General features: G+C 44.6%; 1 protein-coding gene across 6 annotated transcripts in view; it reads left to right on the top strand.

The window, feature by feature from the left end:
• Positions 1-23520, top strand: part of NACC1 (nucleus accumbens associated 1) — a 36264-nt gene extending 12744 nt beyond the window's left edge. For 3 of the 6 annotated variants that reach the window (XM_084838544.1, XM_084838547.1, XM_084838545.1), the window contains 5 exons: positions 4597-5560; positions 15173-15346; positions 19834-19939; positions 20196-20293; positions 21310-23520. In XM_084838544.1, the coding sequence (XP_084694670.1) occupies positions 4630-5560; positions 15173-15346; positions 19834-19939; positions 20196-20293; positions 21310-21569 (1569 nt within the window). In that variant the 5' untranslated portion in view covers positions 4597-4629 and the 3' untranslated portion in view covers positions 21570-23520. Of the gene's footprint in view, positions 1-4394; positions 5561-15172; positions 15347-19833; positions 19940-20195; positions 20294-21309 lie in introns of those variants that run through there. The other 3 variants (XM_084838546.1, XM_084838542.1, XM_084838543.1) reach the window with 3 other exon arrangements.
• Positions 23521-24379: the final 859 nt, after the last annotated feature.

Raw genomic sequence — 24379 nt, forward strand, 5'->3', positions numbered from 1 at the left:
TCCGGCTCAAGTTCAGTGACCGCACTATCATGGCTATCAGGGACATTCAGATCTTTCCTGTATAGTTCTTCTGTGTATTCTTTCCACCTCTTCTTAATCTCATCTGCATCTGTTAGGTCCAGACCTCCTATTCCCTTTAAGCTGCACTCCCACACATACCTGGGTTTAAGTCCCATTGAACTCAGTGGGGCTTAACATCTGAGTAGGCATGCGTAGCATTGCACCATTAATGCCCTTTCGCTTTTTCTGCACATGTGCTTGGGTTAGGTAAAGGGAAGGGGGAAATGGGGGTTGTATTGAGCCCTATCTGGATCTTTAGCCTATAGTGCTGTGCCTACAGTACAAGTAGACTGAGTCCCTTATTCTCTCAACAAGGAGGGGAGCACACCATTTTGGAGCATTATGGTGCCTCATTGGATTTGCACCCATCCCTGCATCATCGTGGCTTCAGCTGCAGTGAATAAAAACCTGGCAGAAGTGTTTGCGTTTCCAAGACACTGGATGTTCAAACCTTAAAATTTGTGGAAAGTGCTCTCAAATCCAGTTAAAGTTAGGCATGAGTAAGTCCTTTTGAAAGCAATGGGATGTAAGTTGGTCACAACTAACTTTAGTTCAATCAGGGCATTTTGGGATCGGGTGAATTAGCACCAAAAATTAAATTGGGGGTCTTTTTTGTTCCAGTAACCATAGAATTCTCTTTAGTCTTGATTTTTCTAGTGTGTGTGTGTGATCTCTAATCTCAAACCACCACACCTGAATCCTTCCAAATGATGACATTTTTAAAAGTGCTTCTATATATGCTTGGGAGATAAAGACTGGCTCTTTATAGATGGTCATTAAGTACTAATGGGAATTTTAAGAATAAACAAAGCTGGGGGATGTTTTTAATTTCACCCTCGCCCCCATGGAATATGACTTCCTTCTCTTTCCCCTCCCTCCCCCGAAATATTAGATATAATACTACTTTTTGAAAGCATTTTCAATTCACTAAAATTCACACTGAGGATTTTTCAATGCCACTGTATACAAACCTACAAGAAGATTTCAACCCCCCCCTCCCCCAAATTGGAGGGTTCTCAAACTGCTATCATCTGGGGTGGGGTGGGAGCAAGGGGGCGGGATTTTTTTAAGCTAAAGCAAAGTGAAATATGGATCAGAGATCTCAGTCAAATCCAGCACCACTCTCTGAATATACGCAGATAACTCTGCATGGGAGTTAAACTTGTCTAGATGCATTGTTCTGCTCAACCCATCTCCAAATAACATTTCAAGCACTGTTTCATACCCAGCCTTTTGCATACATGGGGATTTTGAAAAGTAACAGTCACAGTGCTGCATCACCAGAACCCGTCACGTGTTCCCTCTGTCTCTCCAACTTCACATAGTCAGGCCTCTCACAGTAATACCTCACTTCAGTATGTTTTGTGACAGATACATTTGAAAGTGTTCGGGCAAATATGATCCCTGGCAGAGTACAATACCTCTTCTCCTTAGCAAAAATTGACATTCGTTTTTGTATTTAACATTCCACCCAGCATTAACTTGCCCCCACAGTTGGCAAGTGTGAAGGAATAAAAAGCACATGACTGTTTTGTCTGTTTTTAGCAAAAGCTTCCATTTAAATTCATTGTGTTTCTTATCTCTAACACACATGCTGTTTGTCTTAAACAGACAATACCCATAATTCAGAGCTGCATGTGCTATTGGAGGGCAAGATCCATACGCTCACAGGATTCTGTCCCTTCAGAAACCTGACAGTAGGGAAGCTTCACTGTGCTTGCAGGTCAGCATGGCTGGATCACAGCCTGTTTACCAAATGTAACTTTTTTTAAATAGGAAAAGCTGCCACTTCTCATTATAGTCCATTTGTTTGCCTCTTCCTACACAAACGCTGTTTCACCACCTCCAACCCACAAAACTTTTCCTGGGCTAATAAAGAGGTACATTTGAATCTTGACAGTTTTCCATAATCCCTGCAGTGCTTGATAATATCGAGATAAATGTCTGAGAAATCCGCTTGGAAATTTCACATTATGCTAAGATGTCTCTGCTTGACAGCTAACTGCTGAAGCTTATCAACATCAGTCTAGTGTAAAAGGGGCGGATCAGGCAGCAAGAATGTCCTACAAGTAGTGTCCTTCATGATTGCTAATAGCCATAGAGCCATAAAATGTTTATCATGGTGCAAAAGGTCTCATGTGGCAGTAGATTGCCTCGTCTCCCTGGAGCAGCAATTTTGTTTAAATCAATCTCTTCTAGCACATACGACCCTCTTATCCATCGAGCTGTGTGTTTGTGTATATGTATATGCAATGTGTTCACTTACACACATGGTACACAACACTGGGCTATTGGCAGCTCTTTCATTCACAAACAAGCTGTTAATACTTTCTTTTTCTTCAATGAGCATGTGCCCATGCACATGCATGCACCTAACTTTATGCTTCCTTGTGGTTGAGTTGGCCTGTTGTTCATTTATGGCAATCTGATGGGGGGAAAGTCCTGTGTTGGGCCAAGTCACAGCTGTGAAAAGACAACTGGATGGTCAAGGATGGAGTAGTGGATGTTCTACCCTGCAGGACCATGAAAGGGTATGCCCACATGTGGCAACTACTGGAACCATCTTGATTGAACTTATTCCCTGCTTGCAGACAAATCTGGTGTGCCCCCCCTTCTTAATTCTACTATTTATATATTTATTTATTTGAGATATTTATATCCCACCTTTCTTCAACTTAAGGTAGTTTACAAAAATGATACAATACAATAAAAACAGCAATATACAAAAAGAACAAACAGCAATAAAAGCCAGCAATAAAACCATTTAAAAAACAGCCATGTATGGTGCAGGATTTAGATTTAGAAGGTCATGGCTTGATGCTAGAAGCTGAATGCAATGTCCTTTGAGTTCTTTCAAAACCAACAGTCTTCTCCTAATGAATTCTTGAGGACAGACCTTTTAGCCCAGTAAGGTAAAAATGAAAACTGATGATTTGCCTCATGGAGAATCCTAAATCCCAGGATTATTACTGTTTTAGTAAGTATCTTGTTTGTGAGCTACCAGGGGTATAACCTATGATAACATTTGTGACCTGTTCATTGGTCACTTATTTGCTCTGTTCCAGGCTTATAGCCCTCCATGGTACGGACAAATCTGTTATGGATGTTGGGTATGGAGAATCTCCAGAAACTGAAGTTAAATGACCTTGGCGTCCCTTCTATTTCTATGGTTCAAAATATTTTAAGAGCAACTATTTGAAGCTTAAGCTTACAAAATAGCTCAGGCTTTCTGCTCATAGCTTCTACTAAAAAGCTTTCTTTATAGCAGCTTGGGCAATTCCGTTTTTCAACTCAGATACTGAATTTTCCTTGTCTTCTTTTCAAGGGAAAATATTGATAGGACTACAGCTGTAGACGTTTCCCCTGCTTGTCAGCTCTTAACAACGAGCTTGAGAAATGCTTAAAATAATGTGGTTATTTTCTTCCACTGGATAAGATGGTCAGGGGAAGCAATTCAGTGCTTGTTTAAAAGATACGAGTAGGGAGGGTGTTGGCTGGAAAACCTTGTCCTGAGCCCTTGCAGCTTTTTGACCTATATGCTATACTTCCTCCTCTGCTTGTATGATCTGTCCAAGAAATAAACTTGTATATTCAAGGAATAAACTTTGCTATATCAAAATTTTGACCTATGGCTATCACAAACTGGGTATCCAGAAGTTGCCAGCTAAGAGTCATTCTCATATTCAAAGTAGTTTCGCTGTCTTCTAGGCTTCGGCCTGCTCTCTGTTCCATTCGCACATGCACGCGCACATGCACTAATGTGGATATTTTACCTGATTTCTGTATTACCTGCTTTAAAAAACATTAAATCATGTTTTCTAGTTTAAAAGGGCACATATAAAGCAGTGTACAAATAATGCATAATTAATATAACTATTCTGTTTTCTTTCAGCTATGGTGGATTTCAGACCTTCGCATTTGTAGTAGTAGTTTCACCAGTACCCTTCTTCTGCCCCACTGACTCATTATAATTTATGTCTCGGCTATTTATAGCATTAACTCCCTTTGCAACAGGGAATGTGTCCACTGTAATTCCTGTTGTACAACTGTGTGCATATTGCCCATGTCCTGAGCCATGGGGAAATAAGGCCCGGCACAAGTTGCCAGGTATTCCTGTTCTCGGCACAAAGGTACTCTTACGTCATTCTAATATAGCTGGTGTTTCAGTTTGGCTTGATAGCATACTTCGCTTCACCTTAATGGGTAAGCCCACCCTGGTGCAGCCTCATGCTTCATGTATTGCAAAACTTTTGGCTACTGAAATCTGTGGGAGAAAGCCCTATAGTATAATAATGATGTTACCATTTCTAGAAACAGCAGTTGACCGGATGGACTGCATATTTGATCTTCTGTGCTATCTCTCATAGTTGCCCGTTTTGCTCCTGATGGCATAAGAGGGGACTAACCAGGCAATAAAAGGAAATGGCTGATCTTCTCTTCCCCTCCCTCTCTCTCCGTTCCCTCTTTTTGGCTCTCTTTGTGTCCTTCCATGTTGGTCCCATATACAACCTCTCTGGCTCCTTATTCCCTTTCCAGTGCACCCATACAAGTGAGGAAGAGAAGGAGAGGATGGCTCAGATTCTCCAGATGGAGATCCCCAACTTTGGTAACAGCATCCTGGAGTGCCTGAATGAGCAGCGGTTGCAGGGCCTGTACTGTGATGTCTCAGTGGTGGTGAAAGGCCATGCTTTCAAGGCACACCGGGCTGTGCTGGCTGCCAGCAGTTGCTACTTCCGGGACCTTTTCAACAACAGCAAGAGCACGGTGGTGGAGCTTCCTGCTGCTGTGCAACCTCAGTCCTTCCAGCAGATCCTCAGCTTCTGCTACACTGGCCGCCTCAGCATGAATGTGGGCGACCAGTTCCTGCTAATGTACACAGCTGGGTTCCTGCAGATCCAGGAGATTATGGAGAAGGGGACTGAGTTCTTCCTGAAGGTCAGCTCGCCCAGCTGTGACTCCCAAGGCTTGCACACTGAGGAGGCGCCTTCATCGGAGCCTCAGAGCCCTGTGGCACAGACGTCCACCTGGCCCTCTGGTAACACACCCCTGCCTCTGGTTTCTCGCGTAAAGACGGAGCAGCAGGATTCAGACTCTGTCCAGTGCACATTTGTGGTTAAGCGGCTCTGGGAAAGCAGCCAGAAAGAAGGAGGAGGTGGTGGTGGTGGCAGTAACGGCAGCCGCAAAATGGCCAAGATCTCCTCCCAGCAGGAGCTGAGCAGTGGTAACCGGCAGGCCCAGCAGCAGGTCCAACAGCAGCAACAGGCCCAGCAGCAAGGGGCACTAACGGGAGGTGGTGGAGGGACAGGCGTGGTCAGCGGCCCCAGTACTTCAGACCAGACGAGCCCTGGCACCTCCAGTGCCTACACCAGTGACAGCCCCAGTTCCTACCACAATGAAGAAGATGAAGAGGAAGACGCTCCCGAGGAGGGCTCTGATGAGCAGTACCGGCAGATCTGCAACATGTACACTATGTACAGCATGATGAATGTAGGGCAGACGGGTGAGTGTCAAGGACGGGTTGGGGACGGGCACTATTGCTTATCTCCTGCCTCCCTAAAGGAAGGGAATTGATTCAAGTTGTCTGCCTGCGTTTTGATAAAAAATCAAACATTTGAACAAGTGCTGAGATGAGTTATGAGGGAGATCCTGGATGCTGGGAAACAAGTATAACAATGGGACCCTTAGAGTTGGATCTGCTTAGCCTGTCCAGAGTGTGGCCCCTTCACATTTTACAGCTGAAGCAGGTAGATGGAAAAGATTGATCAGATGTCCTTGTCTATCCTGTGACATGTGAGATGGGGGCATGTCTCTTTTTCATATGCTGTGGAAATGCATGTAGGGAGCTGTAGCTGGCCCAGGCTCCCTGATGTGTGTTTCCATGAGTATTCATGCAGTGTAAAAGCAAGCAAAGAAACAGGCAGCAGCCTTGCATGTTATGAAGTGGAAGCGGATGAATGCTAACCATTTTAGTTTGTGTGTACCTGCTTGTATGGTACTGTGTGAAACATCCTTGAGAGTTTAGCTTAATGCCAAAGTTAAACCAAATGCCAAAGTTACCATTGAAGGGAGGAGAGTATCTGGCATTAATTACTCTTTAATTAATTAAATTTCTATTTCTCCCAGCCTGGAAATCAAACCTAGATAGCCTCCTAAAATGAGCTGCTCTGTCCAGACACAACTAAGGGTGCTTCCAGATGAGACTTTTATTGCACCATCGCCCTGCCTCATTCAAGGAATTTTACCGGGTGTGTGTGTGTGTGTGTGTGTGTGTGTATCCAGACATCACCATCTTCCACGCATAACCCTCCTGCTTTTTTCCACCGCTTCTGTTATTTTACTTACCACAGAAAATCCGTTAAAGGGATGGAATAGCTGCACAATGCCTTCTGATTGGTAGTGCTAGCAGCCCTCTGTCTGGAAGCACCCTAAGAAGGTTTAATCTAGTAATGACTGGAAATAAATGTCTGAATATTAATAATATTGGTAACTCAAAGAAGTGTTGTGAATAATTTCTGCACCTTGAAGGTGTGGCATGGTGACCAGGGCTTTGAAAGTACTCTTAAGAGCAAGCGAGCAAGGATAGCCTGGGTTTGCTTGGTGATTTTACTTGGGTTCCTGTCATAACTATGACCTTGGGTGTCATTGTGGGATGGGGGCTGACTTTGTGCCCTCTGAGCCTTTCCATTTCTTCTCGGCCCAATTCCCCAAAGCCAGATGCTCGAGACTTCTTCTGCGATTTAGTCAGCAAAATGTGTACTGACACCTGTAAGAAGTAGCAAGGTGGTTAAGCTCATAGGGAAGGCTATTATAGAGACCTAGGACTATTGTTCATGCCTTGGTGACTTCCAGGCAAGAGTACTGTCATGCATTGTATGTGGACCTGCCCATGAAGATTGTTCTGAAATTTTGGAAATTAGTACAGAATGCTTCTGTCACCAGTTGACAGGCTTGAGTTGGTATTGTTCTATAACAATAGGCAGTTGCACTGAGTTGTATCCAATGTTTGCCTAACTCAAATCCCATTCATCTCAGTGGGTCTACACTACATTGGGTACAAACGCACTGGCTGTCAGTTGGTTTCCAGTTGATTTCAACTCAAGGTGCTGGTTTTGACCTTTAAAGCCCTAAATGACATAGGTCCTGATCCTCGCTGGTAATGTCGTCTCTCATACACTCCTGATCTCGAGGAATTTGAGCTCCACTGAGAAACCTCTGCCGAAGTTCCATTTTAGGTGGCTGGCCACCAGGGGTGTTGCTAGGTTCTTAAAAGATCCGGGGCACAGGCCCATAACACAAATTTGCATATACGAGTCTAAGCGTACGTCTAATATATATGTGTGTGTGGTGTGTACATGCAGTGTGCTTGCATGTGTGTATAAATTACAGACAGACATATGAAGTGTGCACTGACCCCCCACCCCACTTCAACTCAGACCCCGATTCAGCATTTTGTAAAACATCCCGCTTCAACTCTAGCCATTTGTAGTCGGACCACTTCAGCTCAGCACCAAACCTGAGTCAAGGTTTGGAAAAATGAGTCTTTATGCTTCCTGTTGACTACCATGGGAAATTAGAAAAGAACTGTAACTTTTTTCTCTTGGTCAGAACTGGATTATAATTTCAGGTATAGTAGGCCCCTAGAAGTGGATTATATCTGCCACATGTCAGAAAAATAGGTGCAGGGTTTATATTTTGATTTTCTTTTAAAGGGAACTGCCAGTAACATTTTAATTCCTTGGAAGAATTGGATAAAAATTTCAGGATTCATTGCCCCATCAGAGGAGATCCTGTCTGCCAAATTTCAGAATGCTAGCCACAAGGGGTTTTGTGCAAGGCTGGCCTTGACATTGTGAGGTCTCCAAGAGAGGACATACTTCTCTCCTTATTTTCCTTGTGGACCATTGTTCTGAAAATTACAGACAGCCTACAGTTGTCCCTAAGTAAGAAACCAGCAAAGTTTCAGAATGATAGGTGCAGCAGTTCATGTGGAAGGGGAGTTCTCCAATTTGGGGGAGGGAGTGATTTGCTTTCCCTTCCATTCACACCTTCCCCAATAGTTTTTGGGTAAATTTGTATGAAAACACACAGGTCATTAGAGGTGTCCCCCAGGCAAGAAACCTGCAAAGTTTCTGAAGGATATACATGCATGCAAATGTAGAATTACTAGAATTTATTTACATTTCACCAACGTTAACAGCAGGGGAACATGGGTGGGAAGGTGCTGTTGCACTCATGTCCTGCTTGTGGGTTTCCTGTGGGCATCTGGTTGGCCACTGTGTGAACAGAATGCTGGACTAGATAGACCTTGGTCTGATGCAGCATGGCTCTTCTTATGTTCTTAAATATAGAGTGCCTCTGAGCATGTGCAGAATGTTTTTCTTTCACCACTGCACTTCTCCCCCTACCAATTCTATTCCCTCCATGCAACCATCCCTCCTCATCCTGCCATCCTCCAGCAACTCTTCATAAAAACAGATGTCTTGTTTTGTGCAACTCCTCTCTACCTCCTCCTTGTTATGCACAAGTTGTCATTGTATCTTCCTCCCCATAACTTCATTTGTGCCAAGACTTCACCAGGATTCAGCCAATGAGTCTGTTTTCAAAACTAGGGCTAAGTTATGGAGAAACTCTGAGCATGTACTAAGTGCTTTTCCCTCACCACTGTAGCTGGAGTTCATGCAAAAAAACCAAAAAACCCCAAACCCATAAATGACAAAACATGCATAGGACTGAGCTGAACGGGTAATCAATTCATTAGACGGAATTGGGTAAACACTGTATTAAGCTTGCAGTACCATGCTCACAACTCAGGACTTATTTCTGAGTAAACATGCAGAACATCAATATGCAAACCTCCCTGCAAAAGTAACTTGTGCTGTGCAAACTTTCTTGAGGGTAAGCCTCATTAAACATAATGGGACTTCTCAGTAGGCATACATGTTGTTGTTGTTGTTCAGTCGTTAAGTCGTATCCGACTCCTCATGACCCCATGGACCATAGCACGCCAGGCCTGCCTGTCCTCAGGCATACATAGGATTGCATAAATTAGCAATATTTATCTCCCCCCCACTTAAAAAACAAACCCAAAACTCCTGTTTTTTTTAAATTAAAGCTTTCTGTTCAGAGGAACAAAGGAAACTGCCTTACACCGAGTCAGACCCCGGGTCCATCTAGCCCAGTATTGTTGACACTGACTGGCAGCAGCGGCTCTCCAGGGTTTCAGGCAGGATCCTTTCATTGCCCTACCTGGAGATGCTGGGGATTGTCTGCATGCCAAGCATGTGCTCTACCACTGAGCTACAGCCCTTCCTATTGCTGGATAATGGCAACTGACAAACAAAACAGCCCCAGATTTGTTTCTCTGCAACCATGTGAACACCCTGTTCTCAAAGACTTGAGCGAGGAGAAGGAGAAAAACCAACCCTCTTGTCTGTTTGTATAAAGTCAAATACAGTTCAGAACTTCTCTTGCCCACCAAAGAGAATTCTCTTTAAGAATTCCCCAAGATATGTTCTGGGTAGAATAAAGAGAAAGAAAGAAAGAAAGAAAGAAAGAAAGAAAGAAAGAAAGAAAGAAAAGGGGAGGGGAGCAGTGATTGGAAATGTGCATGGGGGTGGGGGGTAGAGAGAATTCCCTAAGCCAAATGGCTCCTTTCAGAGAGGTAGTACTTCAGAGTAATTTAGGAGACTGTGCAGGGTTTGCAATGGTTGCACTGAGCGTTATGAGGTGAGGTGGCTGAGGGCTTTTTCTAGCTTTTTTAAAACTGTAGAACCTATTTAAAAGCCCCAGCAGTTTCTCAATCATGACACCACATAGTCCTACCCCTCCCTTTGAGATTATTTGAGTCCTACAGCTATTTAGGAGAAATTAAAGTGGAGGGGGAGAAAGACATTTATGGAGGTTGATCGGATGTTTTGCTGTACTGAAGCTACTAAACTTCTGCAGAATCCAAAGATTCCTGTTTGGGGCAGTAAAATCAGATGCTGTGTGAAATACCAGTATTTCACATGGAGCTCTTTCTTCCCTTCCTTCTCCCTCTTCAAAATTTCATTCCAGGCAAGCTCCCAACAGTGGGCATGTAAGAGCAGAAAAGAGAAGGGGGGGAGGTTTTTTGCACCTCAAAAAAGCCCTACATCAGAGATTAGGGATAGTGATCTCCTAATGGTCACCTTAAACACCTTCTGATTAGGATCTCTAATCCCCTGCATGACTTGACAGTTTTTACTTTTTGTTTTAGACTTTGAGAAAAGGAAACTTTACACATGGCTAGCGCAAAAACCACTGGACCTAACTGTCTGAAATCTGGTAGGTTCCGTCAGCTCCACAGGGCCTGCTAGGTCCCCAAATTCCGTGAATTTATGTGGAAGCACAAAAAAAATATAGCTCTTTACTTTGACAGATTTTCCTGGAAAAAGCAAATTTTACCTGTGCCTAGCACAAAAGTCACTGGACATAACTGCTTGAAATTTGGCAGGTTCCATCAGCTCCATGGGGGCTACCAGGTTTCCCAATTCCATAAACTTATGTGGAAGAACAAAGAAATTATAGCTCTTTGCTTTGACACATTTTCTTTAAAAAAGCAAATTTTACCTGTGGCTAGCACAAAAGCCCCAGGCCTAACTGTCTGAAATTTGGCAGGCTCAGTCAGCTCTAGGGGGGCTTCCAAGCCTCCAAATGTCATGAATTTATCTTACAAACTAAAAACGTTATGGCCGTTTTTGTTTTCCAATGCAAGTCGATGGGAATATGTAAAAAAAAATGGCAATTAGGACCGCTCAAAAGATCCGGGGCACAGCTCAAAAAAGATCCGAGGCCCGTGCCCAGGTGGGCCCTCTTCTAACGACGCTCCTGCTGCCCACCACAAGCAGTGAGGTCTTCTCCATTGGAGCTCCAGTATTTTGGAATGCCTTCCTGCAGGAGGTGATTTTAGCCCCCCTCCTTGCTATCCTTTCAGAGGCAGTTGAATGATTTTCTTGCTCAGTCTGCCTTTGATAGTGGAGTTGTTGCTGCTGCTTCATAGAATCATGGAATAGTAGGGTTGGAAGGGGCCTACAAGGCCATCGAGTCCAACCCCCTGCTCAGTGCAGGAATCCAGGTCAGAGCATCCCTGACAGATGGCTGTCCAGCCTCGTCTTGAAGGCCTCCAGTGTGGGAGAGCCCACCACCTCCCTAGGGAATTGGTTCCATTGTCGTATTGCTCTAACCATCAGGAAGTTTCTCCTGATGTTCAGCCGGAATCTGGCTTCCTGTAACTTGAGCCCATTTTTCCATGTCCTGCATTCTGGGATGATCGAGAAGAGATCCTGGCCTTCCTCTCAAGTACTTGAAGAACGCTATCATAATTCCCCTCAGTCTCCTCTTCTCAAGGCTAAACATGCCCAGTTCTTTCAGTCTCTCCTCAGAGGGCTTTGTTTCCAGTCCCTTGATAATCTTCATTGCCCTCCTCTGAACCCTCTCCAGTTTGTTTGCATCCTTCTTAAAGTGTGGTGCCCAGAACTGGACACAGTACTCCAGATGAGGCCTAACCAGTGCTGAGTAGGGGGGAACTAGTACTTCACAGGTTTTCGAAGCTATACTTCTATTAATGCAGCTCAAAATAGCATTTGCCTTTTTTGGGGCCACATCGCATTGTGGGCTCATATTCAGCTTGTGATCTACAAAAATTCCAAGATCCTTCTCGCTTGTAGTATTCTTGAGCCACATATCCCCCATCTTGTAACTGTGCATTTGGTTTCTTTTTCCTATGTGCAGAACTTAGCATTATCCCTATTAAATGTCATTCTGTTTTCTGCCCAGTGCTCCAGCCTATCAAGATCACTTTGACTTTTGTTTCTGTCTTCCAGGGTATTAGCTATCTCGCCCAATTTAGTGTCATCTGCAAATCTGATAAGCATTCCCTGCACCTCCTGCTCCAAGTCATTAATAAACATGTTGAAGAGCACTGGGCCCAGGACTGAGCCCTGCAGTATCCTGCTCGTTACCTGTCCCCAGTTTGAGAAGATCCCATTGATAAGCACTCTTTGAGTCCGATTCTGTAGCCAACTGTGGATCTACTTGATTGTTGTTTCATCTAGTGCACTTTGAGCTAGTTTGCTCATCAGGTTATCATGGGGCACTTTGTCGAAAGCTTTGCTGAAGTCGAGGTATATGATGTCCACAGCATTCCCACGGTCCACAAGGGAGGTGACTTGATCAAAAAATGAGATCAGCTTAGTCTGGCAGGATTTGTTCTTGACAAATCCATGTTGGCTTCGAGTAATCGCTGCATTGTTTTCAAGGTGCTTACAGATGGATTGCTTTATCAACTGCTCCAGAATTTTCCTAGGGATTGATGTCAAACTGACTGGTCTGTAGCTATCAGTTTCCTCCTTTTTGCCCTTTTTGAAGTTAGGGACAACAGTAGTTATCCTCCAGTCATCTGGCACTTCACCCGTCCTCCATCATTGCTCAAAGGTAATAGACAGCGGTTCTGAGAGTTCTTCTGCCAGTTCCTGTATTACTCTAGGATGCAGTTCATCTGGCCCTGGAGATTTGAACTCATTCAAAGTAATGAGGTGTTCCTTGACCATATGCCTTTTGATCTCAAGCTGCAATCCTGCCCTTTCAGCCTGTACTTCACCTTTGCTAAGGGGGTCATAGACCCTCTTTCGGGAGGAAACTGAGCCAAAGTAGGAATTGAGCACCTCTGCCTTTTCTTTGTCATCTGTTATTGTTTTGCCATCCTTATTTAATAGTTAACAACCATTTCTTTTCTCTGTCTTTTACTATGCATGTATCTGAAGAAAGCCTTTTTGTTGTTTTTAGCATCCCTCGCTAACCTCAGCTCATTCACAGCTTTAGCCTTCCTGACACCATCCTTGCAATTCTGTGCTACCTGCCTGTACTTTTCCTTTGTAGCTTGGCATTCTTTCCACTTCCTATATGTGTCCTTTTTTGTTTTCAGGTCATCTCTAAGCTTTTTATAGAGCCACATTAGCTTCGTCTGTTGTCTTCCACCTTTTTTTCTTGTTGGAATTGTTTGTAATTGTGCCTTGAGAATTTCCTTTTTTTAAACTCCCACCCATCTTGGACTCCTTTTCTCATTAGAATCACTTGCCATGGGACCTTGCTTATCATTGTTCTGAGTTATTAAAATTGGCTTTCCTAAAATCCAGGTTATGCATTTGGCTACACTCGGCTTTTGCTTTCTTTAGAACCAAGAACTCAAGTATAACATGGTCACTTTCCCCCAGAGTTTCTGTAACTGCTACTTGATCCACTAAGTCATCTCTGTTGGTTAGGATCAAGTCAAGGATAGCCCATCCTCTAGTTCCTTCCTCCACTCTCTGTAGGAGAAAGTTTTCAGCAACACAAGTTAGGAATTTCCTGGAGGGGCCATGTTTTGCAGAATTTGTCTCCCAACAAATATCAGGGAAATTGAAGTCCCCCAATACTACTACGTCATGCTTCCTTGAAACATTGGCAATTTGCTTTTCAAAAGTTTCATCCTTGTTTTCTCATTGATTGGGTAGGTGGTAGTAGACTCCAACCACCATGTTCCTTTTATTCTTTCTTCCATTTATTTTAACCCAGATGCTCTCGATGGGGCTACCAAGCTCATTCTCCTGTATTTCTGTGCAGGGATATGTATTTTTAACATATAGCGTAACTCCACCTCCCTTTCTGTTCCTTCTGTTCTTTTTGAACAAGTTATATCTGTCAATTGCTCTATTCCAGTCATGGGAGTCATCCCACCAAATTTCAGCTACACCTATCAAGTCATAATTTTTCTCCCGTATTAAGAGTTCAAGTTCATTCTGTTTTTTTCCCATACTCTGGTCATTAGTATATCGACATCGAAGACCATGTGCTTTATAGTCTGGCTTTCTTCCTACACGTTTCTGAAGACTTTTACTGGGTGCTACTAGAGCTATTCTTGCGGTGCATGAGCCTTCATCCATTGTTACCCCCAACTTTATGTCTCCCTCCCCCGTAGGATTCCGTTTAAAGCCCCCCTGATGAAGTTCTTCATGCTGTGGCCAAACACATTCTTCCCAGCCCTTATGAGGTGCAATCCATCCCTTGCCAACAGCATATCTTCCAGGAAGTATAGCCCGTGGTCCCAGAATCCAAATCTCGTATCGGCACCACCTTCGTAGCCAGTCATTCATCCGGAGTATTTTTCTTTCCCTTTCCTTTCCCTCTTCTAACTGCTGGAAGGATGGATGAGAAAACTATCTGGGCCCCAAAGTTTTTGAGTTTCCTGCCCAAAGCTTCAGATCTGCTGCATCTGTATGTTTGGTGGTTTTGTTTTAGCTAGTTTTAAATTCTTGTGTAACTTTTTTGTACTCCACACTGAAGCTTGCTGAGAAACAATATATAATGTTTTAAAAAAATAAAATAAAGTAGGCTATGAGCCATGACATCTTTACGGGTGAAATCTCAGCTCAGCCACCAGCCTGCTCTGTGCCCTTAGGAAAGCTGCAATTTTCAACCTCACTGACATCCCCTGCCCCATAATAATCATTATGGGAATAATGGTGATTGCTTTCCCTTTGTGTTTGTTGTAAGGATGGCTGAGATTTTTGTGAAGCACTTTGGAAAAATGTCTTATAATGGTGATGAACTGCAGCTTCGAGCTTTAGATGATCTGTGCTGATAGATACATAAAAGCATCCAGACCCTTTGGGCTGTGGATGCCTAGTCAACTGTCATTATTGCCTCTCCCTGCCTTCAATTGTGTAGTGTGGGTCAAATCCTTTTCTGTGACTTGGGAGATCCCAGTGGCTACAACAATGGTCAGCTCTTCCCATCCTCACCCTTTTATTGAAAAGATCCCAAGCACAAGCTCTTAAATGGCTTTCTGTTCTAGAGGGAGGAAGGGATGGCTGTTGTCATCCCATTTTAGAAGGGATAACCAAACTTAAGTTCCATAAATCCAGGAAGTCTGAAATCTGCATTGTTCACGTAAGAATTCTGTTCAAGAAGGAGGTGGGGGTATGTAGAAGCTTTTAAACCATGGAAGAGGGCTTTCCTCTGTAGATCCCACAACTTTTGTCCTCCATTCCATGCTTGCTTTTTACACACTTTCTTCACATCCCCCCACACCCTCTCACCTTTTTTCTTTGCCCAGCAGAGAAAGTGGAAGCACTGCCAGACCAGGTGCAGTCAGAGTCTCGCAACCGGATACGGGTGCGGCAGGACCTGGCTTCGCTGCCTGCTGAGCTTATCAACCAGATTGGGAACCGGTGCCATCCCAAGCTGTATGATGAGGGTGACCCAGCTGAGAAGCTGGAACTTGTGACAGGTAAGATCAGTACCTCGGCCCATTAGGGTCAAATATGTGTGGGTAACACACATAGGTTTCAAGGTAGCTGCAGCCAATAAGAAAAATCTCAGTTACTTCCAGACTGAGAATCATCCCAAACAGATTGGGGGCTTTTTGGTATGGGGGAGGGGGGGGCTTCCAGACAGAGCACTCCTAGCATTAGCAATCAGAAGGCATTGTGCAGTTGTTCCATTTTTTTCCTTAACGGATTTTCTGTGATAAGGAAAAAGATGGAAGAAGCGGTAAGAAAACATGAGAGGGTCATGAGTAGAAGAGGATGATGTCTGGACTTCCATGGATGAGGCAGGCCGGTGGTGCCGTAAAAGCACCCAGTGTGTGTATTTATTTGTTTACCCAGATGCAAGGCAGTAATGATTGTTAGTCTACAAGATGTTTGAATTTGAGAAGTCCACTCTTTCCATGCCAACAACATTTCTTAAAGATCTCTCAAATTTAGAATTTTTCCTCCCAAATTAAAGAAGCTAACTGGAAAATTAGCCCTGCAGCTGCCATGTCTTATACATTAGGCAGAGCAAACTCTACGACCATACCATGCTTGAAATAAATGTTTCGAATGGGCAGAGAAGAGTTCTTTCTTTTGATTTAAACACTACTGAAAAAAAAGCGAGGGAAGTGGTGACAAAGGAAGTCAGATCACAGAATCATAGAATAGTAGGGTTGGAAGGGGCCTACAAGGCCATCGAGTTCAACCTCCTGCTCAATGCAGGATTCCAAGTCAGAGCATCCCTGACAGATGGCTGTCCAGCCTCATCTTAAATGCCTCCAGTGTGGGAGAGCCCACCACCTCCCTAGGTAATTGGTTCCATTGTGGTATTGCTCTAACGTTAGCCAGGAATTTTTTCCTGATGTTCAGCCGGAATCTGGCTTCCTGTAACTTGAGCCCATTATTCCGTGTCCTGCATTCTGGCATGATCGAGATTCTAAATCTTGCTTGTGAGCTAATCCACCTTTTTAGCTTTCCACTGCCCCAACCAACATTTCAGGTGTTGCTGCATCTCCTACAGGCTGGTGGCTAGTACTGGGGTAGGAAGTGCCCACGTTAACTCAGTCATATCCATCACGTTCTGTCCCGCACATAGCTATTTTGGGAGATTCGCTTGCTGGCGCTGGCCATTCCTGTGCATGTGCCAAAGTAGTTGCTGTCCCTGTGTGGAGGAATGGGTTACTCAAGAACCAAACCTTCCTGCTAGCTTTCCTCTTTCTCCGGTATTGGATTGAATCTGTCTTTCCAGCATCCCTGATTGACCAAAGTTGCTAGCCATAAGCCTGTCTGAAAAAGGTCTGTGTAATATCTAAGGGATGTTGTGTGCAGAGTCACAATGGCCGCTCATGCAGTTGGCTGGGCCAAAGCCATAAAAGAGGTACCTGTTAATGGTTGTTCTTCGTGGTCTCTGTGACTCAAACATACGTATGGGTTATGCGCCTGCGCAGAACAGTCATTTGGAACATTCTAGAGCTAATCGTAGTTTTAGGCAGGAGTCCTGCTCACCTCCTCTCTGCCCACCGACAGCTTTGGCCGTCCCCTGGTACTAACAAGTTGAAACCGGCCCTTCAGTATTGACAGATGAGACCAACCAGGTCAAAAAGACCAAGTCCCGTAATAAACGCCCCGCTAACCCTCTAGCATCAGGATCAAAAAAGAAAAGACGGCTTGTAGGATAGAGTCAACATCAAACCTGAACCCACATCAACTGCCATCAGTACAGATGGCACCTCAAACTCTTATGCGATCGCTGATGCTGATCCTAGAGAAGCTACAATTTTCATGGAACCGTAACTCCCCAGACGATATCCAGTGTCTTAGGTCAGTATCGGGAACTTTTCCTGGAAGAACTAGGGTATCACCCCCCTTGAAACTTTTATTCAAGAAAGTATAGGTCCCCTCAGTATTGACAGACCTCACTGGCCTCCTTGTCCTCTTCTGGAGTTTTTTTCTGTCCCCTGCTTCTACAGGTCTCCTTCCCATTATTATGAAGTCCATTCACCACTGAGACAGCACCATTACAAGTATAGGGATAAAGACTACCTCGTCACCATTCCCAACACCAATGTTCTCGTTCCCCTCACTTTCTAGAATAACCTAAGACAACTTCTTACCACACAGCACCTTCTCACACCATCTCTAAACCGCATGATGCTCAGTTACTGGAAACTACAAAGGTACCAAAAGTTGCAAGTCTGTCTCTTGCTCTCTACCCTCCTCTTCCAGCCAGCTTCTTTCAGCATGTAATCCTGAAAAACCTCCTAGAACCAACAGCTGCTACACAGTCACCGCCAGCAGCACAATGCACCCAGCGGTTGCTGGCCCCTACCACAAAGATGCCTCCTAACACACACACTCCTTTGGCACAGGATGACTATTGCTCAGACTCATCTTCCACTTTGTCTGTCTGGGCCTCAATCTCCTCACCAGACACCATCATAGGGGATCAAAATCCCCTCTATCTGTCACATGACATAAGGCCATATGTGAAGCAAATTCTCAGAATGGCCAAATCCTTTGGCTAGAGATTAAGGTCCCACTGGTTCTGGTCCTGGATTCGGTCTTTAAAAGAGCACAACCAGAATTAGCTCCACTGGTTACTATCCCAATCCTTCCAACGTTACTGCATGTAATCAAACAATCCTGGGGAAACCTACTCTCCTATCCACATCGAGAAAAATAGAAAACTTATATAGGGTCCAAGAAAAGGACTGCTCCTTCCTCTTCAAACACCCAGTGTCAAACTCCGTAATAGTAGAAGCATCGCAATTGAAGACGAGACAAAAGCCTCACTCTGCCCCTGTGGATTCAGAGGGAAGGAAATTAGATTCCGTGGGATGCAGGATGTATTCCACTGCAGCCCTAGCGCTCCACATGGCGAACGATGAGGCACGCAGGGCAGCCTACCATAGTTCCTATGGAAAGAAGCAGCAACTTTCTTTGCCCAACTCTTGGAAGACATCAAAAGCCTCGCAATGATTTTCCAGGCTGAAGTCCGCAGATCAGCAGGCTAACAAATCCACACAAACCACCACATGGCTGACTGTGGACCCAAGTCTGTGCCAGCCACTACGTCTTTGAGATGTCATGCCTGACTTCACACTGCAGGACTCCCCTAGGAGGCCATTTCGAGAATGGAGGCTCTTCCATTCAATGGTGAAGGCCTTTTTTGCGCATCCACAGATGACACTCCTGATTGCATCTACAAAATGAAGATATCTGCCCAGAAGATGGGAATAGGATCCCAACCCTCAGCAATGCCAGTGGCCACCTTGGCATCAACCCAAAAGAGAGAACTATGTGTGCTAAGGTATGACCAGCCACTCCTTACTTTTCCTAGGGACAAAGTAGTGCTACGCCTGGACTGCTCTTTTCTTCCCAAAGTTCTCTCACAATTCCATTTAACTCAAGATAGCATACTACCAACACTCCTTCCTCAACTTATCTCACCGATGGAGGTCAAGCTTTATTCCCTAGATGTCAGAAGGGCACCTTCATTCTATATCCATAGAACATCAGATTCCTTTAGGAAATCTACCCATTTATTTATCTGCTGCTTGGGACACAAAAAGGGTCACCTGGCGTCATCACGATGCTTCGCCAAAAGGGTGGTTTCAGCCATACTTCTAATCTATCAACTGGCATGCTTACTGCCCTTGCTACAAGTATGAGGTCACTTGACTAGAGCCATAGCATCTTCTGCTGCTTTCCTCAGAGGTATTTTGCTTCCGCAACTGTGTGGAGCAGCGACCTGGGCTCAGCCCTCTACCTTCTTCAAATGTTACTGCCTGGATATCAGAGCTCCAGCGGATGTGGTTTTTAACAGAGCATTCCTTTCTTCAATCCTGGCGTGACGTCTCCCTCCCTTGGCAAGTCTCTTGCTTTTTAGTCACCCATACGTGTGAGTCACAGTGACCACAAAGAAGGACAGGTTGCCTACTTACCTGTAACAGTGGTTCTTTGCGTGGTTATCTTTATTTATTTTATTTATTTATTAAATTTATTAATCGCCCATCTGACTGGTCACCCAGCCACTCTGAATTCACACAATCCACCCTCCTCCGCACTTCAGTGCCTCAGCTTCTTTATTCCTCCACTGCAGTGGACTCGGAACTGAGAGGCAGGCAGGAGCCACACCTGGAGCGTGTGCAGAGGAGGTGGGCGGGACTCCAGCCTAAAGCTCTGTTTAGCTGTAGAATGTTCCTAATGATTGTTCTGCACAGCTGCATATGTCTGAGTTCACAGGCGACCACTTGAAGAAGCACGGTTACAGGTAAGCAACCTGTCCTTAGCCAGCCTCATGTTGAACATCACTTTATAATGTGTTATTGGACGCCTGGATGGATCCTGTTGTAGCTACATTGTTTCTTGCTACTACCACAAAGCATCTTGTACTGTGGTGACATTTGGTTAGATGGTTTATTGGTCTCTACCCACTTTCAAAATATTGTTTTCATCACAGGTACCAACGTGTACATCACTCGGGCACAGCTGATGAATTGTCATGTCAGTGCTGGGACACGGCACAAAGTGCTTCTCAGGCGGCTACTAGCATCCTTCTTTGACCGGTGAGTATGTTTTCCAGTGGGGGGTGAGGAGAGACCGGGCGGGGGAGTTCTGTTTCTCTGTGTTTTCTCCCCTTCTTGCCCAGTACATCTTTCTACTTTGGAGGTGGGACACCTGGACTCGGGGAGCCTAGCTAGAGCAGGGGGCAGTACAGGAGCTGGGACAGATGGAGGTGGACAGAGTTGGCCATTAGGGGAAAGGTACAGTGAGAACCATTCTGTGAAGGTTTTAATCACTTTCTCTTTAACCCCTTACCAGGAATACCCTTGCCAACAGTTGTGGCACTGGAATCCGCTCCTCCACCAATGACCCCAGCCGGAAACCCCTTGACAGCCGGGTGCTGCATGCTGTGAAGTGTGAGTGTCTTAAAGAGATCTTTCTATTGTGGGTGGGGAGTGTAGGAGTATATTATTGCAACTCTTGAAGAGTAAGCAGTGGGGGGCATGAGAAATCTAGCTTGGTGCACATTGGTGCATTGGCCAGGGAACCAAGTCAGACACTCCATGGACATTATTGGATGGTTTCTGAGTAGAGTTACCCAGGTTAAAATTTTGGCCCATTACCAAATATATTTGGAAAGCTGTTTCATCCTAGAAAAAAAAGTCAGAGAAATATATAGAAAGAAGCTTTGGCTCCCTTGAATGATGTTTTAGGCTGTAAAAAGAGACTTCCAGTCCCAATGAAATCTAAATTAATACGCATTTCTGAAAGTACAGGGCCAAATCCTTGGGGAAATTCATCCCTTCCTGTCCCATTTGAAGAAGACAGTGCAAGTTGCTTGAACAATATGTGGAACAGGAGAAAGTAAAATCAGGAGCTGTGAAGGAACTGAATGTATGCCTTTGGGTCATGAATATTGGGTTAGTGCAGGTAACTGAGGGAAAGGGTTCACATGAAGTTAGCATTGATGGGTAAAGATGGGAAGTGTGAGACATTGCAGTTGAGATGTGAGCCCTTTGAGAGGGAGCTGAAGCAAGCAATGGTTCAAAGTTTGAGTTTGGCCACAGAAAAAGAGGGACTAAAGGAACAGGTAGATTTCTTGGAGTCTAGCTATAACCAGCTGAAAGCTCAACTATAGACCTATTCAGTGGGAGGAATTCGTGTGCCACCAGGTCAGTGGGCTGCACCTCTTAATCTATCCCTTTGGGATACCCAAATCCATAATGGTCATTGCTGAAGAAATCGATTTAGTGCTTTATGTGAAAGCTTTGGTGTGGGTCTTTTCTTCCAACTGATGCTGCAGTGTTAAACTTCATCATGTATTTATTATGCTGTGAGCCTTTGCAGGCGTTGGGAGGCTAGAGCGGCAATGAGCTGTGGGCATTTCCCAATTGCTGCTATAATGACACTGACCATCCTTTCCCATTCTCAGTTTATTGCCAGAACTTTGCCCCCAACTTCAAGGAGAGTGAGATGAATGCTATTGCTGCTGACATGTGCACAAACGCCCGGCGCGTTGTCCGCAAGAGCTGGATCCCCAAACTGAAACTACTGATGGCCGAGGGCGATACCTACACGACCTTCATCAACGACACTGGCAAGATGGAGCCAGACATCATGGGCGTGGAGCACAGCTTCGAGACGGGCAGCCATGACGGTGACGCAGGCACCTCCACCGAGGGCCTCCAGTAAAATGTGCCCACCTCTCTTTTTCCAGTCGATGGTTTTTATTTCCTAATTTTTTTTTTTTGTAGAATCGTTTTCCACCTTTTTTTTTCATTTCCTTTTTTTCGTTGTTGGCTTGGTTTTGTTTTGGCAGAGGGGATAGAAAGCATTGTGCCATCTCCTTTAAAAAAAAAAAATCTTAAACATGGGCCTTGCTTCCTCAGGCACCACAGCTAGTATGAGCTCAGAGGGGAGGTCCTGCTGCTGCGTTGGCAGTTCTGGCTGGCATTTCCCTCCCCCCCGCACACCTTCCCTCTGTCCTTGTTGTGCTTTTAATTGTTTTTAGATATATATTTTAGTAGAAAATTTTTAAAAAAACCAAATCCATTTGCAAATGGAGGCCATGATCCAGGGAAGTATTATCCCAGAGCACTGCCTTTTCCTTCATCAGATCTGGTTCTCCCCAGACAGGGCTCTAACTTGGACTGATCATCATCCAGCCTTTCCTCAGGTCCATACCAGAGAGTGAAAAACTCCTGGTGCCATGATAGGGCCTGAACTCAGTGCTGCTGTCATGTCATTCTCCCCCTTTTCAGTCCCCCTCCTGTCCCCTCCAGTCTTGCTTAGGTACACTCAGGTGTTGCACAGCACCTCTCCTGCTGTTCTCAGTATCCTCCTATACACACGCACACCCTCTGCTTTTCATGCCTTCTGAACCTATGCACTTTCTCCACTCCATGGCAGCCCTTTATCTTAGACCACCCTGGCCTACCCATCTGATCCCCTGGAGGCCAAACCGGTATGCCAGAGCAGCCCTCACATATTTTAAGTGGTACCGGGTTGGTGAAAGGAACAAAGAGTATCCCTCCGCAATCTTTATGTGGAGCGGAGATGCAACGCTCACATCCTTGAATGCAGCCGTGACACCTCCCATTTCTTTGAGGCCTAGCCTCCTCTCTGAAGTGGGTGGTTATAACATGAGGTGGACTTTACAAACCGTTCCATTTTCATCCACTCCGCTGTTTCAGCCCATTTACACAGGTGCCGCATATGCAGGAACCTGAAAGTGCTGCCAAGTTTGCCTCCCTCTGCTGTCCTAGTCTGGAACTGTTCCTAGAACTCGGTTCATTAGTACTGTCAGTTAAAGGATCAGTCCCCTCCAGTCTGCACTTTTGGATGTTGGTGGAACAAATAGCAGCACTGCTGATTTACATACCAGCCGTTTCTGCCACTCCAACTTGGTTGCCACAAAGAAGGGTCGTGAGGTTTGGGAATGAGGTTTTGAAGGAAAGGGCAAAGCCAAGGGAGAAAGCATCAGTTCCTTGTTCCTAACAGTGCCACAAGCTCCCCAGCATGTGAGGAAGTTGCAGGGCAGGACTGCAGGCCAAGGGAAGGGTCTCGCCTGTTGGATTCTAAGGCCAGTGTCTTCTGTCACATGGTTAAAACTTTGGTCCAACTCCTCTCTCCAACAACAGGTAACGAATCAAAATGTGAAATTTCACCCCTTGCCTTCCCCCACTTCTTATCAGTCTCGCATTCATGATGCTTCTGAGTGGCATTTGATTCAGAGTAACAAACTCCCGTACTTGGTTTCATAGGTTTTGCCTCTATCATGAGATGGGAAATAAGTGAGGCACAGCACAAATATTTGGGTTATGGTCTGACAGGATGGCATGCTCCTCTCCCTCTTTTTGCATTTTTTTGTATGGTACAAGATAATAACTCTTCAGTCATGTTGGGGGAATCTCCTGTCTGGAAATCTTTGAATACTGAACTGGTTGTTCTTATTGGAAATCAAACTCTTTATTTATCCCAGCAATGCAAATATTCAAGAATGATCCTGCGCACAGCCATGTTCATTGTTTCGCCAAACGCTTCTTTAGCCTTCCTCTGAGTAAATCGAACAGTTCTCCCAAATTGTGGCAGGAGACAGTGAGTGGCAAGCTTTTTAATAAATTAAAAACATTTCTAACAATGGAAATGCTTGTCCTTGAATTTGCATGAGAATAAATTTCAGAGCATTGGCTGTGCTAAATCCCTCGCAGCAAAAAAGATGACAAATACTGTGGCACCTTAAAGACCAACTGGTTTATGATTTCAAGTCAGGCTGTTAATTGCTGCCAAGAATGCCTCATGTAGATTCCTCAGTCAATTGAAGCAAACCTGACCTGGAAAAAGCCTCATTTCTCCAAAGGAGGGTTGGTAGTTGCCAATTAGGCCTCCGTTTGTTTGTAAAGGCAAGCGACTCTTAAGAAGGCCTGACAATCTCTTGTGATATAACCCTTTTTATAATCTTTTATAAACTGTTACAGTGGATAAGGCCAAACTCTTTGTTTATAAGAATATATGAATGCCCCTCATTAAACATTTGAGGTTAGTCCATCTTTATCAAGGGGAGACTATTTTCACTTGTCACAAAATAGACCAGAGAACACCCAGGTTCATTCATTTTTTGTGACAGAGGAGGAAAATCTCCTGTAGTGGTTCTTTCATGTCTTAGTACAAATCTATATTTACTTCTTAACAAATGTTACATATTTTCCTGAGCTCTGGAGAAAACACCTGTGACATGAAGGATGCAATCCTATGTGTGCTTGCCAGGCAGTAAGTCCAATTGAACTCAGTGGGACTTGCTTCCAAATAGACATGTATAGGATTGGGCTGCTAGAATGCATTTGGGGTCTCAGCATGCTAGTCAGAACTCTCTGTGGGTAACTTGACAAAATGACCATCCAACCACTATCCGCAGTAGTGCACCAGGGTTGCCTAAGAAGGCAGTGTTACCTGATAACATCTGATTTTAGGGCCCCCAGTGGGGAATTTTTTAATCTTACAAT

The sequence above is a fragment of the Heloderma suspectum genome, chromosome 2, assembly GCF_057233095.1.
Source record: "Heloderma suspectum isolate Gila_16-S chromosome 2, 16-S_ref, whole genome shotgun sequence".
NCBI classification, from domain to species: domain Eukaryota; kingdom Metazoa; phylum Chordata; class Lepidosauria; order Squamata; family Helodermatidae; genus Heloderma; species Heloderma suspectum.